The sequence below is a fragment of the Genypterus blacodes genome, unplaced genomic scaffold (genome assembly GCF_046128005.1).
Source record: "Genypterus blacodes isolate CSIRO-AG114 ecotype Tasmania unplaced genomic scaffold, CSIRO-AGI_Gbla_v1 ptg000076l_1, whole genome shotgun sequence".
Classification (NCBI taxonomy): Eukaryota; Metazoa; Chordata; class Actinopteri; order Ophidiiformes; family Ophidiidae; genus Genypterus; species Genypterus blacodes.
This window is the reverse complement of record NW_027466885.1, coordinates 7,948,461-7,965,168: the sequence shown is the minus strand read 5'-3', so window position 1 is coordinate 7,965,168 and position 16,708 is coordinate 7,948,461. Positions and strand designations below refer to the sequence as shown.

General features: G+C 42.3%; 4 protein-coding genes across 6 annotated transcripts in view; all 4 read right to left on the bottom strand.

The window, feature by feature from the left end:
- Nucleotides 1-711, bottom strand: part of sema5a (sema domain, seven thrombospondin repeats (type 1 and type 1-like), transmembrane domain (TM) and short cytoplasmic domain, (semaphorin) 5A) — a 111,298-nt gene extending 110,587 nt beyond the window's left edge. The window contains exon 1 of the mRNA XM_076158327.1: nucleotides 507-711. The gene's annotated coding sequence lies outside the window, so the exon portion shown is untranslated. The remainder of the gene's footprint in view (nucleotides 1-506) is intronic.
- A 1,034-nt stretch (nucleotides 712-1,745) lies between these two features.
- Nucleotides 1,746-7,384, bottom strand: LOC143006793 (uncharacterized). Its single transcript, XM_076158077.1, has 5 exons — nucleotides 6,862-7,384; nucleotides 6,393-6,488; nucleotides 6,130-6,289; nucleotides 3,680-3,815; nucleotides 1,746-3,136 (listed from the first exon to the last, which is right to left on the bottom strand). The coding sequence occupies exons 2-5, from the start codon at nucleotides 6,410-6,412 to the stop codon at nucleotides 2,922-2,924; spliced, it is 531 nt and encodes a 176-aa protein (XP_076014192.1). The 5' UTR covers nucleotides 6,413-6,488; nucleotides 6,862-7,384; the 3' UTR covers nucleotides 1,746-2,921.
- A 641-nt stretch (nucleotides 7,385-8,025) lies between these two features.
- timm21 (translocase of inner mitochondrial membrane 21) lies at nucleotides 8,026-11,878 on the bottom strand. The gene is made up of 6 exons (XM_076158076.1): nucleotides 11,356-11,878; nucleotides 11,057-11,119; nucleotides 10,814-10,911; nucleotides 8,993-9,066; nucleotides 8,789-8,897; nucleotides 8,026-8,506 (listed from the first exon to the last, which is right to left on the bottom strand). The coding sequence occupies exons 1-6, from the start codon at nucleotides 11,642-11,644 to the stop codon at nucleotides 8,414-8,416; spliced, it is 726 nt and encodes a 241-aa protein (XP_076014191.1). The 5' UTR covers nucleotides 11,645-11,878; the 3' UTR covers nucleotides 8,026-8,413.
- Nucleotides 11,879-12,657: 779 nt separating this feature from the next.
- The window catches only part of neto1l (neuropilin (NRP) and tolloid (TLL)-like 1, like), a 44,312-nt gene continuing 40,261 nt past the window's right edge, over nucleotides 12,658-16,708 (bottom strand). The window contains exons 11-12 of one of the 3 annotated variants that reach the window (XM_076157917.1): nucleotides 15,862-15,936; nucleotides 13,287-15,018 (exon numbers count right to left, since the gene is read on the bottom strand). In XM_076157917.1, the coding sequence (XP_076014032.1) occupies nucleotides 15,876-15,936 (61 nt within the window). In that variant the 3' untranslated portion in view covers nucleotides 13,287-15,018; nucleotides 15,862-15,875. Of the gene's footprint in view, nucleotides 13,077-13,286; nucleotides 15,019-15,061; nucleotides 15,937-16,708 lie in introns of those variants that run through there. The other 2 variants (XM_076157918.1, XM_076157916.1) reach the window with 2 other exon arrangements.

The following is a 16,708-nucleotide window of genomic DNA, read 5'->3' as shown; positions in this document are numbered from 1 at the left end:
CATTTTGTAATTGGTATTTCATTTTAAAAAGATGCTAAATCTGTCTAGTTTGGGATTTTCAACTCGTGAATTCTAAGAGGAACGTTATGTAGTTTTAGTTTCTATTTTAAGGATTTACACACTTCCGTAAAATTCAAGTCTTTGGACTCCAAATGCCAAAACGAGCCTTTTCTCATTAACCTTAACAATGCTGATCATTAAATTAACATGTTGTTTAGTAGGGCTCCAAACTGTCATGTTGAGCCACGTTTCATATTTGCTGAGGTTTAAGCAGAAAATATTGTGTTTGTGTATTTGCTGTGACTGCTTCTACCAAATGAGTCATGTACAAAATAGCGAAATAAGGTTCATTTCAAGGAATATACATGGACCCAAAGCGTGAAAGCGAGAACACACAGATACATGTTACATACACAACAGAGTGTGAGCGTGTGCAACATCGAGCAAGAAACATCTGAAATTCAGCAGACAACCTGCACATAACGCCATTAGCGTTTGGTTCCTACCTGTTGCCGTGTGGGAGAGAGCGCGCGCCGATCCAGGTGTACTGAATCGATCCGGGGGGGGACATTTCTAATTTATAGGGGAAAAAAGTGGTTTTATCTCTTTCATAAGGGAGTCATATTGGCAAACTACATATGAAATGTAATGTATAATTGATGTGTTTATATGTTTATCTACGGGTTCAAGGGTTATGTTTGTGTGTGAATGTGCTGAGCTTGGTTTAGTCCACACACGTAGATCACCGTCAGCTGTGCCAAGCTGTAAATGATTTATAATCAACACACGCGCACAGCGGAGATAAGAATTACGCATGCGTGGTTTCCATGCGAGAAGGAACCGACAAGTTTAGATAACAATTCAAATTGATATTTAGATTAATCGTCTGTTTCTTACAATGATGTAAGACAGCGGGCCGCGGTACAGCCGTATCCGGATAGCAGGAATTGATCTCATGGCCGCCGCACGCGCACACGCACCAGCGTTTGTTTCTTGCACAGCAACAGGTGCCAATCAATGGGAGACTTGGTTCACTCAATTTTTGGCGCATGAGTGCCCTCTAGTGGAGAAAGGAGAAAACACAACTAGTTACAAGTGCATTTGTTACACAGCTTGTTTGGATTTACCCAACTGAGAGTATTGAAATAATTTACAACAATATGTTAATAAAATTGATTTCGGGAGGAGTGCAAAGGTTATTTTAGGGCAAAAAAGAAAGACAGAAATGAGCAAGATTACGAACACTTTGTTTTTTTAATACAGAACTTATTTCCCCTGAATCAGATAAAACATAACTTCCTCTTAAGTCACAAGGCTATTTCACTGCAGAGATCTGATATGTCTGCCACAGTAAAACAATGGGAATGAAGATAGAGGTGACGCCTGGAACACTGGGAGACATTGTCAAGCGTCACAATGCTACTGCTGCTGCTGCCGTGTAGGTGGAGGCCAATCCTCCGTTCTCTGTTCCGTCGCTGGATCCCGAACCCACAGGTGACGATTTTAAAGGCATCGGTGAAAGATGCATTATGATTTGTCGACACATCGAGGATTATCATCAAAAACACGCCACATTTTCTAACTTTCCAGCCTCAGTCATGGACCTCAAACACCCCCCCTCCCACAGAAAAGGACATTAATTCCTTTTCGTTTAAAAACTGTACATACACTGATTATAGGACTGGATCCTTTCTGCAATAAAAAAGTCAAATATGATGAGCCATAGCTTTCTTTTTTTTGGGGGGGGGGGGGGGGGGGGTTATCTGAAATGCAGTGACATAAAAAAAAAAAGCATAGAGCACAATATCCTAACCCCTACCCCCAAAGCAACAGCACACCAGGAAATACAATAGAAGACACACACAACCTTGACTGAACTCTGATCGACCGGTGAGAGATTAATACGATGACTAAGAGGAACGTAAAATACTGTTAAATCCATTTTTTGGTTAGTCTTAATTTTGCAATAATGATCAATATTCATTCAAGTTTTCGACATAATTATGCTTCCATGGCAACAGATATATCAGGTAACTTGACGGTTGTCTGCGACCGCGGGGAGTCATAGCTGCGCGCGTTCAGTGACGGAGGCGTGATTTCATTCTGTGCTTCTGGAGACGTTTAGACCGCTTCTCCAGCTTTTTACGAGACACAAACAATTTTTTTTTTGCTTTTTCTGGACAGATTGTAACTTGTTTTGTGGCGAGTGGTGATGTCGAGCGGTGACGGACAGAACTGGACAGAGATGGACCTCTTGTCCGCTGCGTTGGTCTCATTACATCCTCGCTTTGTTGCTCTCACAGATCTAAGAGGTGTTCGCACGTGAAATAACCAATTGTCCTGATTTGGTGAGTTGATCGGCAAATACATACACCTATTTTGACTTCATGTAACAAATGTGCACTGATGCGTTACTTTAAAGGTTTGACAGTGATCATGTTTACCCCCAATAGGAACATTGACTCTAGATCAGCTGATGTGCACATTTGGTGACCTATAGTTGCAGGTCTTGGGCAACGGGCGAGAGCGTCGTCCATCTTAGATCTGTGAAACATATTGACCTTGGACATGTAGCGTCTCTCTCTTCCTCTTTCCCTCTCTGCCCCCGTTTATTTTTATCTCCCCGATTCCCTTTCAGCTTCAGTGGTCAAGGGCATCGTCCTGCTCGTCCTCGCTGGCAGGCAGAATCTGCGGCCCTGATGGGAGGCGGTGACGTAATCGGCTGTGACCAAACTTCACCGGATAAATGATACAAAGTAGAAAAACCTGATCACACAAAACAAAAAGAGAAGAGAAAAGAGAGAAAGAGAAGAAGAAGAAGTCTGCTCTTGTGATGAGCGTTAGGCTGGCGGCGATCGCTGAGGTCGACTGAAGAGAAGGCAGCGCGAGGAGGGAAAGGCAAACTGGCGTCAGGAGACACGTTAGGCAGGTCGGCTCTCTGGGTGGGACTCGCCGCGGCCGTCCTGCTGATTGGCATATGTGGCGGCGGGGCAGGGCGTGTACGGGGGCGGGGCTTCGTTCACGCTGATGGAGTCGGCATTCTCAGACAGCAGCGGGGTGCGGTGGCACGGCCGGGGGCCGTCGGGGTCATCGCTCCGGGCGCACTCGCTGTACGGCGGCGGCTTCAGGTCGTCGTCTGGATGGTGAAAAGCAAGAAAGAATTAAGAGTTGAACCACCATGACTTGTTTGATACACTTTCTGTTTGAAAACGGAAAGAGATGAGATGTGGGTGAGAAAGAGGACATGATAATAACCACATCCTGCTGTCAGTCGGACTCTAAACCAGACGAGGTGATGTCCGCACAAGATGAGTGGATGAAAACGTTGCGGTGTGCGTGTTTGTGGCTTTCATCTCCGTTTTCAAACAATACTCCGGAGAGAAGGAGGAATGTTGGAATGGTTACAGAGCAGTTATGTCTCCATGTGTGATGATGACGGTGGTGGTCAGATGTTTCACAGCACAGGAAGCTGCAACTCAGTATTTAACTTCCATTAATTACCTTTGTGTCTTTAAAATGACCACAAATAACTAATAACTGTTAGAAATGACAAAAGGGAAACAATCTATAATGACAGGAAGCTACACATCTTGGGGAAGGTGAGAGGAAACAAGCAGAAGACAAAGAATGCTTGTGTGGTTAATGTGTTTGTGTTTGAGTGTGTGTGTGCGCGTGTTACCTCCAGAGACGGCCTCGTACGGTGGCGGCATGTCCAGGTGGGAGAGGGACGCCGCCGGGGGGACAGTGGCGGTAGACGGCTCGTCTGTGGACGGGTCATCCTGGACGCCGTACCAGCTGGGCCAGATGGACGTTTGCTGTGGAGGCAAAGGATCACAAAGGAGGAGGAGGCTCAAGACAAAGTCAAATGAGTCCATTACAAGTGTTTATGTAAACACAGCGGCGAGGGAGCGTGAATCCGGCTGCATGCACAGTACAGAGATCCCTTACAGAGGAGGGAGAGCGGCTTGTTATGATAATGTCTTGATTTATTTTAAGTGTCCGGGCTAAAAATGGCAAAACGTTCAAATTCTACTTAAGGCCCCGAGTGGACAAAGTGGAGCTGAGCTGTCCCCTGAACGCTGTAAGACTCAACGCAGAGGGCGAACCAGGCGAAGCCAGTTAGTTGTTGCATCGCGAAAACAAGATAACGATGCAAAAACGGCGAGAGAGAAACCAATTAAGCTCCAAGCCCGATAATCTATGAAGTCTCCGCCTCGTCCAACTCCCGGGGGCACAAACGAATCAAAACTCATCTGTCTTCGGGGGCTCAGCGAAGTATTTTCAGGTGACCGCGGATAAAAGAGTAAGAAAGCGAGAGTTAGAGGCTTTAGTGAGCGATGCGGCGTCCGGGCTCCTTCCCCCAAATAAGTTTGATTCATCGGCTTCCAGCACTTAAGTGGCACTGGCGTCTCTCCAGAAAACTTTCAGGGTCCCGGGTTATGGACGACCGCGGGGCCTGCCTGCCGCACATTCCATTAAAATCTAAACAGGGAATATTAAACACAGAGGGGGAAGGGGGAGCGAAGAAGAAAGGGAAGGTAAGGAGAGGGGAGGACGGCGAAGGGTGGGAGAGACACCCAGAGACAGAGCTGTGAGACGAACGAATGATGAAACATAGTAAACAATAACTGGATGATGTGTTTAAGGCCGCTGGTTTTACGAGGCCCCGGGGGGCAATATTGGACTCGCAACCGCTCTGTTTGTTTGTCTTAACTGGGGGAATTTCCTGTTGAACAGAAATTCTGAGCGACGCTAAAAATAGAGTGTAATTTGGGAACGAAAGGAGTGCAAAGGAACACACACACACAGAGCGAGCGAGAGCGAGAGCGAGAGAGAGAGAGAGGGAGAGAGAGAGAGACTCACTGACTCACCCTCTCCACCAGGTGCTGGCCTCATACAAGAGCACCTTCACTAACAGACTCATTCCTCCCAGGTGTACTACTGAACGCCACAGGAAATCCGTCCTCCCTGTGGCCATTGGACTTTATAATAAATCTACCTCGGGTCGGGTCGGGACAGTGGGATAATAGGGATCCCCCCCCTCCCCTCACTGTCACTTTATAGTATGTCACACTACATGTTGCTGTATATCATATATACACACACATGTATGCTGTAGTTATATTGCCAGATGCACATCTGCACTTGCACCCTTGTCCTCCTCATGTATTTGTACTGTCATTTGTACTGTTCCCCGATTGTATGTACTTTGTACCCCTTATTGTGTGTACTTATAATGTTGTACTAAGTATCTGCATGCACTCGTGCACGTTTTCTATATCGCACTAGTTTGGTGATTTCACATTCTAGTTTCATTCTGCACTGTACTGTAACTGCTGCACAGTAATTTCCCTCAAGATAATAAACTTTGATCTTATCTATCTTATCTTATCTGATGGAAAGGGGTTACTATTCTAAACATAAACACTTTACTCTATTTGTTGCTATTTATTCAGCTATTTATCCTACAAGTCTCAAAACATCTGTAGGTTCCTGTCAGGCAAAGACCTCCTGTCCGTCTTTCCTGATGTATTTGCACGAAATGCTTCACACATGTAGGTGACATTTTGTAGACTTACTAGAAACCGAAACCTCCTTTCACAAGCTCAGAGCCGCAACCTGCAGGACCTCCCGTGTCAACAAGGTCACGGAAAGCCTACGTGCAGAGAGGCATAGAGGTTGAGTGTGTGTGTGTGCACATCCACACACTTCCTCAGCGGGTCACCAACACTGAAACGCAGTCTGTCATTTAGTAAAACATCTTCCCTGTGCAACCTTAGCCAAATGTGGATCGCTTGTTCTAGTCGAAGTGAAAGTCACCGGAACCCACAGGCCCTCTCAAGACAACAAACACACTCCTCTGCAGATATCTGACCCAACTGTGACTGCGTTTCAGTTCCTTACGCTCACGCTGTTTAGAGAATGTGTCCACATCGCTCAGCCTGAGTGAAAACGTTCTCTTCACTGTCAATATCAGTCACATTTAGTGTACTTTGCTTTGACAAATACTGACGAAATATCCCGAGGGCACACAAAGGTGACATATTTGGATTCAGGGTTGTTGTATGAACCAGAGTTTTCTGTGTGTGTGTATGCGTGTGTGTTTGGGTGCGTAGGAGGAACACTTACACTCTGCCTCTCACACATCTGATGAAGGTAGGCCCTTCCTCCGACGATGACGATCTGAGCGTTGCGTGGGTTGCTCAGGTACGCTGCCAGTTGCCTCTGTCTGGACCGGTACCAGCACACGTAGAAGAAGATCTTGATGATGATGAAGATGATGACAACTCTATGATCAAAGGGTGGGAGAGGAACCAGAATGAGAACATCAGCTCCAATGCCCAGGTTTAGTTTAGAGAGGAGTTATTACACAACTCAGAGGAGACACTCACATGTACCAGTACAGCTCCATGTTGGTGAGATCTCATTCACTGAGGCTCATTGCTGATACACGAATTGTTTATCCTTGGCCAGCCACACGACTCGAGCTGAAAGTGGAAAATACTATTTCATAGTATTTTGTATTTTATGTCATTTGAATATTTCTTAATTCTAATATAATATTTCGAATGGTTTTGGGTGATTTCAATTTGGGAAATGATGCTTACGCTGTTTTCCGCAGCCAATAGCTTTATATGATATATCTGGAAATATCCCGAGGGCAAAATGTGAAACTAAAACACCGATTCCACTTTATTTAACTTAAAATAAACTTTGCTTAAAATTGTAATAGATCGTTTCCTACGTCCAGAGATCAGCTTTCACTTACTGTACTGACACTTCTATGCCTGAGGACAATAGCGCCGAGACGCCCCTTAGGCAAACTCGGCTAAAACAGCCAGGAAAGGACGGAGAACTTACCGAAGTGTGTTCCAAGTGAGCTACAGTGGACGGCGGGGCAATCGCGTTTTCGGGGGCAAAGAGACGCCAGGAGGAGCTCCGGGGGAACCAGCTTTCGGGTTGAAAGCTAGTTCGGCGGCTAGGCTAACGCTAGCGAGGAGCAGGCCCGCGCGACAACAATAACAAACCACTATCTGTTCACACAGTCCGCCGACAAAACAACACGAAAATGACCTTGATACCCGTCAAACATACCCGCTCGGTTTAATCCGCGATTAGATTAGCGATTTAGGCGGTCAGCAGCGAATTTAACGAGGCAGGAAACAAATGGAGAGCTTAGTCCCGGAGAGTTGAAGCCTAAGCTGTAGGTTCCAATACTGCCTTTGGTTCAACGGTGGGCGGCGTTCAGGGGTCGGGTTTGACCACGCTGCCTTCGTGGCTCCCCGGAAGATACTATTTCCTGTTACGGATCTATACGATCAATCGGATGATGATTATTGTAAAAGTGTTGTTTGACATGATAAGAAAAATGTGCGTGTGTGTAGTAAGAATGTCGCATTGGTGGTGATTGATTGAGGGAACAGGGCAGTACAAGCGATAACAATGAAAAGCATGTGATCTAATTTGTTAGCAGATGTGGCACGTAAAAAGCAAATAATCACTACAGCATGGCCGTGTATATAAACTCAATTTCGTCCACTGGTTCCTTCAATTGTGCTACTTCCTTAAACCGAACATTTACATGGGCCATGAAGGTAGCATTGCTTTTTCGGGTGAAACAATGGAAACCATGGCATGTCTTGGCATATCGCGATACAGTAGATATTTATGTCTGCATTTAATGTCAAGCAGATTTATTTACGACAAGACCGAAACTACAACAACCGTGTGTTCACTGCAAACGCGTCATTTTGCTTTCATTTCTCCATAACAAAACCAGCAGCAGTCCCAATGCAAAGAGGTCATACCAGGTTGCTCGTCTCGCCTGATTCTTTGCCTCCATCTAGTGGCCATTGTAGGGTAATGCAAAGTGAGATTACTGACTGAGCAGCCTGTGAAGGAAAGTTTTAAATACATTATGAAATGTAAACATGCAAATGTAATCAAAACTTGCCTTTACATTGACGTCTAAACTGAATTCAACCATCATCACATTTGTTAGGAAAAGATTTTGTGTCTATCCGGTAATTTTACAGATTTTATTAAATTCAAGAGTTGCAAACATCAAATGAGCATCTTTGATTATAAGTCACATTGAATAACCCGAACATCCAGTGCTCTACAAGTGTATGACACGTGTATGTGACTTATATATTACATGTAAAAAATGTCACATTGGCAGTTTTGGCATCTATTATGACTTACAATCAAATAATATCTGCGTGTGAACACCATTTGCAGGTTTTTATTACCAGAAAAAAACTCCATGTTGAAATCACAAGTACCCTCACATTTGAACTGTTTTAAAGAGGAATTTGGAAGTAAAACTACATTTTTGAACTTGTCTTTTAAAGACAGATTCTATATTTTCTCAATATGACACTTGCCGAGAGGTAGAGTGCATCATCTGTTTTTATCGATTATCTTCCACAGTGATGGTCCGTCTTGGGTAGGTGTCCATGTCCACAAAGATGTAACTGAACTCATATTTTCCAGTTTCAGGATTCTATACAAGGAAAACAGGAAATTATATAGTTTCTATGATGAAACACATTAATAAAGATTTACGATAAGAGAAACTATATTTGTCATGTTGCATGCAATTCACGTGCAAGTCACATGCAATTAAAAGTTTTCTTGCACCCCCTCTTACATATCAGGGGTGCAGGGCAGCCATTTTTCGGAGCCCATGGAGCAGTTGGGGGTTCGGTGCCTTGCTCATGTGCACCTCTGCGGTTAAAAGTTCTGGCATAGTGACACATTCACAACTTAGTTACACAACAGTCACCTCTTTTGATTCTGAATGAACAGTTCCTTTGCGGCCTGGTTCTGAGCCTTCAATGTAAAACTTTAGTCTCAGCACTTTCAGGCCGTCCTTCAGCTGCTCCAGGTGACTACTGTGAAAACACACAAATGCGCACAAGAGTAACAAAATTGACAATTAGCTTTAGAAAAGTTAATATTTAAAAAAAGGAACGTGGTATTTTCCCACCTGACTTGCTGCCTCCTCCCTCGACGTGTAGTCTCACCGTAACACTTGATTGGCTCTCCGAATGCACCTATCACCTAAGTAATCAAGATTATATGCAATTAAATCACAACCTTTCACTGGAAATCCTTCTGCAGAGGGGTACAGTCATATACAGTTAGGTCCATAAATATTTTTGGACATTTTTGGCTCTGTAGACCACCACAATGGACTTGAAATGAAACAATCAAAGTGTGCTTTAAGTCCAGACTTTCAGCTTTAAGTTGAGGGTATTCACATCCAAATGGAGTGAATGGTGTAGGAATAACAACCATTTCTATATGTGCCTCCCTATTTTCAAGGGACCAAAAGTAATTTGACAATTGGCTGCTCAGCTGTTCCATGGCCAGGTGTGTGTTTTTCCCTCATTTTTTTCATTCGCAAGGAGCAGATAAATGTCTAGAGTTCATTTCAAGTGTGGTATTTGCATTTGGAATCTGTTGCTGTCAACTTTCAACATGAGGTCCAAAAAGCTGTCACTATCAGTGAAGCAAGCCATCATTCGGATGAAAAATCACAACAAACCCATCAGAGATAGCAAAAACATTAGGTGTGGCAAAATCAACAGTTAGGTGCATTTTTAAAAAGAAAGAACGCACTGATGAGCTCAGCAACACCAAACCACCCGCAATACCTCAGAAAACAACTGTGGTGTATGACAGAAGAATCATTTCCCTGGGGAAGAAAAACCCCTTCACAACAGTTGGACAGATCGAGATTATAGAGGGTTCACCGCAAGATGGAAACCATTCTTGAGCCTCAAAAAACAGGGAGACCAGACTGGGTTAGCTAAAAAACATCTAAAAAAGCCTTTAGAGTTTTGGGACAACATCCTATGGACAGATGAGACAAAGATCAACTTGTACCAGAATGATGGGAAGAGAAGAGTATAGAGAAGGAAAGGAACTGCTCATGATCCAAAGCAAACCACCTCATCAGTGAAACATGGTGGTGGTGGTGTTATGCCTTTGGCATGTATGGCTGCCAATGGAACTGGTTCATCAATATTTATTGATGATGTCACTGCTGACAAAAGCATCGGGATGAATTCTAAAGTGTTTCGGGCAATATTATCTGCTCATATCCAGCCAAATGCTTCAGAACTCATTGTACGGCCCTTCACAGTGCAGATGGGCAATGACCTGAAGCATCCTGTGAAAGCAACCAAAGAGTTTTTTTAAGGCAAAGATATGGAATGTTATGCAATGGCCAAGTCAATCACCTGACCTGAATCCAATTGAGCATTAATTCCACTTGGTGAAGACAAAACTGAAGGGAAAATGCCCCAAGAACAAGCAGAAACTAAAGACAGTTGCAGTAGAGGCCCGACAGAGCATCACCAGGGACCAAACCCAACGTCTGGTGATGTTTATGGTTTCCAGTCATTGACTGAAAGGACTTGCAACCAATTATTAAAAGTGACAGGATGATCTATGATTGTCAGTTTGTCCAATTACTTTTGGTCCCTTGAAAACAGGGAGGCACATATAGGAGTGGTTGTAATTCCTACACCGTTCACCTGATTTGGATGTAAATACCCTCAAATTAAAGCTGAAAGCCTGTACTTAGAGCACACTTTGATTGTTTCATTTCAAGTCCATTGTGGTGGTCTACAGAGCCAAAATTGTGAAAATTGTGTCAACGTCCAAATATTTATGGACTAACTGTATCAACATATATTAATACTGGTGAAACGACACAAAGGGTACAGAAGAGGAGGGGCGTCTTCAGTGTAGTGAAGTGATGAAGAGGGAGATGATGTTGGACAGCCTGCGATCACTTTACCTCTGGGTGTGACTTCACTTTTTCAAATGCTTTCCCATAGACTTTATTTGGACTTGCGGAAGAGAACAATTCCTGAAAAACCACATAAAGCAGCCCACCTGACAGAGAGAGAGAGAGAGAGAGAGAGAGAGAGAGAGAGAGAGAGAGAGAGAGAGAGAGAGAGAGAGAGATTTTAATATCGATAACCTTTATCTTCACATTTTACACAGAATTGTATGGTTCAAATCTTGACGATGACATCACCTGTCACTCCCAGGCCAATGAGCACAACTATCAAGTAGGTGAAGTCTCTGCCAACTTCCTTTGCTGAAACAGAAACATAGCCTGGCCTTAACCCCTCCATCCTTTACAAGTCACTTTGATACACTTAAGATTTCTTGGCTGTTAGTAGTACTAGTTAGTAATTATATATAAATATATATATATAGTCTATATTCGGTCGATAACTTTTCAATCTCAATGTATGTCTCTAAGTGTCTGAGTCCTGGTGTCCAGTTGTGATATTGTCAACTACAAGTGGGTCAAGTGTGTGTCTGTGTTACCTTTCTGTGCAGCTGAAGCCTTGGGGCTGCCGCTCGGATACCTAGACACAGACGTCTGTCCCCTGACTCTGTCCTCCGGGCTGCTTCTGTTCCTCAGCCTGGAGTCCACGCTGACCCCCTGCAGCCTCTGGCCGAGCACGAAGCCGCACAGGACGGACGGAGGAGCCTCGGCTCTCCGTTGGTGGGTCCACACACTCCGGTGTTTGTGGGCGAGCAGACTGGGCTGTGTTAGCCTGCATGACTGCTGCAAATTCCGGTGTATGACTTTAAATATCAGCCTGTAAGCCATTATGCCCTTTAGTCGATGGAGCCGTGGGTTAAACGAGCCGTGATTTGCGCTTTAGTGAGCGAGCGAACCGCGAGGAAACCCCATGTAACCAGCTGGAAGGTTAAACAATGTAAAAATAATTACAACTATATGTTGACATTAACACAGAAGCTACTACTATTACTGTAACTGCACGAATTTGTGTGATTGTGTATCTGGGTATCTCACCGCCTACTTGGCTTCACTCAAGAGGCGCACAATTGTGACGTAGGAGGCCGCGAAGATTCATGGGAAATTTAGTTTTTGGGTAGTTTTTTCGCATGAGCACGACAACCGACGAAAATAATAATTAAAACAAAAATTGTAAAAAAATATAATTAAAAACAAAATATTTGTACATTGATTTAAAATAAATATACATTGATTTAAAATAAATGTACATTAATTTCAAAATAAATACACAAAAAAAAGACAATTTACACAAAGGTTTAAGGAAATAAAGTAAAGGTTTCTTCATCTGATAATTAATATCAATATACAGTATAGAATTGGATAGACCCAAGGAGTCACCTGACCCAAGCTGTGAATGACTCAACTCAATACCAGAAGAAAAGAAGAAAGAAAAGGACAGGTCCTATTTGTATTTGCTGACTGAAGGAATAAACACAACAAAACCAGTAAATATTAGTTTATTGAAAACATTCTGTCCAGCATTTTCTTGATGTGTTATCAAATAAATAATAGTCTTGAATATGGGTTTAAGTACCACAGTGTCATTGAAGTAAACAGACAGACAGATAAAACATATTATTAATAATAGTAGTAATCATAAGAAATGTCCAAACATAAGAGAATGTGTTAAAAATAAAGGCTGTAGTTGATTGCGTCAATAGAATCAAGTATACATCCATGTATGAGGTTAAGTCACTTTATTTCATACATCCTGTTCTCTCGCTGAGTGTAAAAATAACCTGGCTGTGGCTCTACTGTAGAAATGTGACATCAAAATAAGGAATCAAATCTGAATACAGCAGCTGTAAATATGTTTCATATTTAAGAACAGAAAAATAACGATTTAGAAACCTGATTCTGATTTATTCCATGAACAATTTTACATTAAAGGTATTCTAGTTTAAAAAAAAAAAAAAAAAAAAAAAAAATCAGTCCCTTATCTGAATTTCTCCCTCCTCCCTTCATGGCTTTGTCTCTCCTGGCCAGGCTGGAGAACAGGCAGGCAGAATGCACCTCTGCAGTCCGAAGCAACCAGAACCACACGATGCATCAACCAGCAAACCTTTTCTTTTCACTTAAAATATTCTCTTCACAACACTCTACATCGGCAAAGTTGCTCGGGGCAACAGTTCGCTCGAGATGCACCATGGAGAGAAACTTTAGTTCCATATGCTGTCAAACTTGGTAAGATGCAGAGGAATGATGCATCTGTCTGATGTATCTGCAGAGAAACAAGAACACTATTACTTAAAGCTGTGCTGGGCTCTACATTAACTCATCTGCTGCCCCGTTGGCTTGTGATCAAACTGCTTCTGACACTGAGCTGTTTGCCTCCAACTACACTACAGATGAAGTTGAGAGAGAGTGTGTGTGTGTGTGAGGAAAACAGAGACACACGCAGAGAAATCTGAAACGCTTTTACGCTCTGAACCAAACGTTAACGTTATTCTAAGACAAGGGACAACACACAAAACAAGACGGCAGGATGTGGAAAAGAAAAGGATTTTATTCAATGCCCGCAGGAACACGCATGGTATGTATGTGTGTGTGTAAATGGAAGAGGAAGAGAACATGGACGTACTGTAAATAACACACACATTGCATTAAATACAGTAAAGTAATGTAGACATAGATGGCACAATACACACAATAAGGTGAGGAAGTGTACATGGACAGAATGTGAGACAGAGTGTGTGGCATGTGTGTGTACTGTATGTACTACTGCATGTGTGTGTGTGAGTGTGTATGTCATTGTGCTTATTGGTTTGTTACTTTCAGCTAAGCCGCACAATCTGTATTTCTTCCAGTTCCTCCTGTGAAATCTGTGTGATTTGTCTGAATCTCCAGTTTTAGACGAAGATGAAACAAACAAAGTACATCAGATACTGTCAGATGCTCATAAATACCTGGGAATATTTCCTGTAAACTCTCCAGTATGTTTTGTGATATCCGGTTTATGCCTAAACGCACCATTCTGGCACCTACATCAGTGAACTTTGATGATCGTGAGATATGGATGACATCGTGTGAGGATTAAAGACCCGCTGATGAATAGCCAATAAAACAAAAACAAAACAAAAAAAAGTGAAGCTTTATTGTTATTCATTTTTTACAAAGCGTCAGTAAAATCAGCCCTGATAGGTTAATCTGTGTAGCTTTAAAAAGTGGTCGTCCTCTCAGTTTGCCTCAGTATATAAAAGTCTGTCTCAGTACAAAGATATTACGCTTCCTACGGTACAAGAGAGATAGGAGACAAACAGACTTAGAAGTAAACTTGTTTGCCCGGAAAAACAAGAACTCTTTATCAAAATCAAAACGTTCCTCAAAAAGTTAGTCAACACATTTTTTCGAAAGGGACTTTGCGTTACAATGAAAGAGTGGAATTGAGTCGGCGCAGCAACAGTGCAGCAACATCTCTATTGATTTACCTAAGCAACCACATGCAATGCAATGAATCAATGTGGATGCTTTCCCCCCACACACTGCGTATGTTAATGTTTCCATGACTCATGTCTTATTAGATGGAGGCCTTAAGTATTTTAATCCGTGTTAGTGTATTAATGCAATTGATGGATATAAAGGAAGCATGCACAAGCCGTACAACGTGGCCTTGTGTTATCAAAACGAAAGCCATCTTTGATTATCCCAACAGTGTTACATTTGAAGAGGTTAGTCACTGAGGTTAAGTCCCAATTGTCACTAATAAAACATATTGTTCTAAATTTGACAAACTGCAAGCACCTACTGAAGAATTTGCTAGTGAAAGAATATGTATGATACATTTAAAAAAAAAAAATGCATGCTCCAAAAATTATATTGAGGTTTGATCACATTATCAATGAGGAATCTATGACAATGATAGATATGTTTCTGCTTCTGACTAACATCCTCAAATTTAGTACAATCATTTCTATTCTAAAGGTCCATTTTGTTCCAGTGAGACAAAAAAACAACAACTGTTTTTTCAAAATTTTCACAGCAATTTTTTCCCGTCTAGTCCTTCAGTAGTTCGTCTCTGCACATAAACACTTCTCCAATATCCTGTGGTCAAAGCGTCCCTTCATCACCATCAGCATCAAGCTGGTGTAAACCTCCGCTCTGCATTCTCATATTTCATTGACGCCCGTTCGTACTGTTCCAGGATTGCACTATTCTCAAGAAGTCTACATGATGGAGACAATGCAACATAATGTAGAATATAAGCAGACATACACGCAACAGGACAGCATATTGTTCACACAAGAAGACAAAAACAACAACAGGTAGCACTTCATGTGAATTCTCCATTATAATGCCGTCATAATGCTACAAACGGCGTTGCTTTGCCACTTAAAATCGAATATAATTTTTGCTTTTACATCCCAAATGTACCTTGCAGCCGTATGAAAGCACAACTGTGGAGCACACTCATGGAATGTTACACAGAGGCATACATACTACACTTCACAACGAACCAAAAAACAAAATCAAATACCACAAAGTGACATACATCATGCAAAATTTACAGTGGAATTCTCTGTGTGAGCTGTGAGGGAGAATAGGACATCAATAGTGTGTTATCCTTAATGTGCAAAAAATCCCACCGATGTCACTTAAACATCTGGGGGCTGTGATGTGCTTTTATATGTCGGTTTCATTACGGCCTAGTGGGGAAAGTGCAGAGGTTAGACATACAATATTAACTAAGAACAGTTTCAACTTAAAATGATAACAAAATAAAAGAACCGAATCCATGCCGATGAAGATAAATATTGGGTGATCCAACATATGTCCGTAGGAGAGGTGGACATAACTTCTGCGTCACAGAAACTCACTAAGGGCAAGATGGCCGCAAGCAAAAAAACCATCTTGGTGCAAACAAACAAGAAAATAATCAAACTTAAATGTAAACCCACGCAGAAATCACAGAAAAAAACAGAAAATTACATCAAAGTATAGACTAAGAGGGCAAATGATGGCTACATAACAACATGTAAAGGTGTTGATTGTTGGATAGGGGTGCTTACCTTGAGATTGTCTCTTAGACTCTAGTTGTGTTGTACTCTGATTCATGTTTGCTCAAAGAGCCAATGAGGCAGAACCTGAAATGTCACGGCTCTGTCGTTTAATATCAAAACTCCTTTTGCATAGAGAGGTCAGAATGCATCATGTGCTTACATAACAACAGTCAAGTTCATTAGTGCTCGGCTAAAACTCGGACAGAGTCTCGCATGCAGACTCGCAGAGACTTCATAAACACTCAAGTGCGCACATCGGGGAAGTGCATGCAGGAGAGGGATGCGCGCTGGGAGCATTTCCTCCAGATATCTCACCTTTGTGTCCTACTTTTGTAAACATATACCCTTTACTTTCCAAGCAGTCAAGGTGCAAATACACAATAAAATACTTTAGTTCTATAGAAAAACTTGTTCATGCCAAAATATTGAACTATGCTGAATGGGAATCATATTTCTCATACAAATGCATATTCTATGTTAATGTGCATTCATGTCAGTAAAGTGAGTCGTCTCTACGGGTAACAGGCACCAATACAAGCCCTTGTGTTAACAGTCAAAGTCAGGCTGATTACAGCATTAACAGCTGCTAAAATTAGGTCTCGCTCTGCTTTAACAGTGGTGGCAAACCTTAATGCAAACGGCTATAAATCACCATTTAAGGAAACATATGTGGGGCATACGGAGCATGCAAGAGGGGGGTGGCTCTGTATATCATAATATAGCCCTTTGTCAAAGTCTGAAAACCTTTTTAATGATAGAAGAGGAGAGAGAACGAGGATAAATGCAAAAAGAAGCTTATCGTAATATTGAAAGGAAACGAAAAGAATGAGAGCAGAAGGAAGAACAAAGCCAACAG

Coding starts and splice junctions, on each gene's coding strand:
- LOC143006793 (XM_076158077.1), bottom strand. CDS start 6,412: ATGGAGCTGTACTGGTACAT. Junction 3,816..6,129: donor AGATGTGTGAGAGGCAGAGT/GTAAGTGTTCCT, acceptor TTGCCTCCACAG/CAAACGTCCATCTGGCCCAG. Junction 3,137..3,679: donor GTACGAGGCCGTCTCTGGAG/GTAACACGCGCA, acceptor TTCACCATCCAG/ACGACGACCTGAAGCCGCCG.
- timm21 (XM_076158076.1), bottom strand. CDS start 11,644: ATGGCTTACAGGCTGATATTTAAAGTCATACACCGGAATTTGCAGCAG. Junction 10,912..11,056: donor CATTGGCCTGGGAGTGACAG/GTGATGTCATCG, acceptor TCTCTCTGTCAG/GTGGGCTGCTTTATGTGGTT. Junction 8,507..8,788: donor TTCATTCAGAATCAAAAGAG/GTGACTGTTGTG, acceptor TTCCTTGTATAG/AATCCTGAAACTGGAAAATA.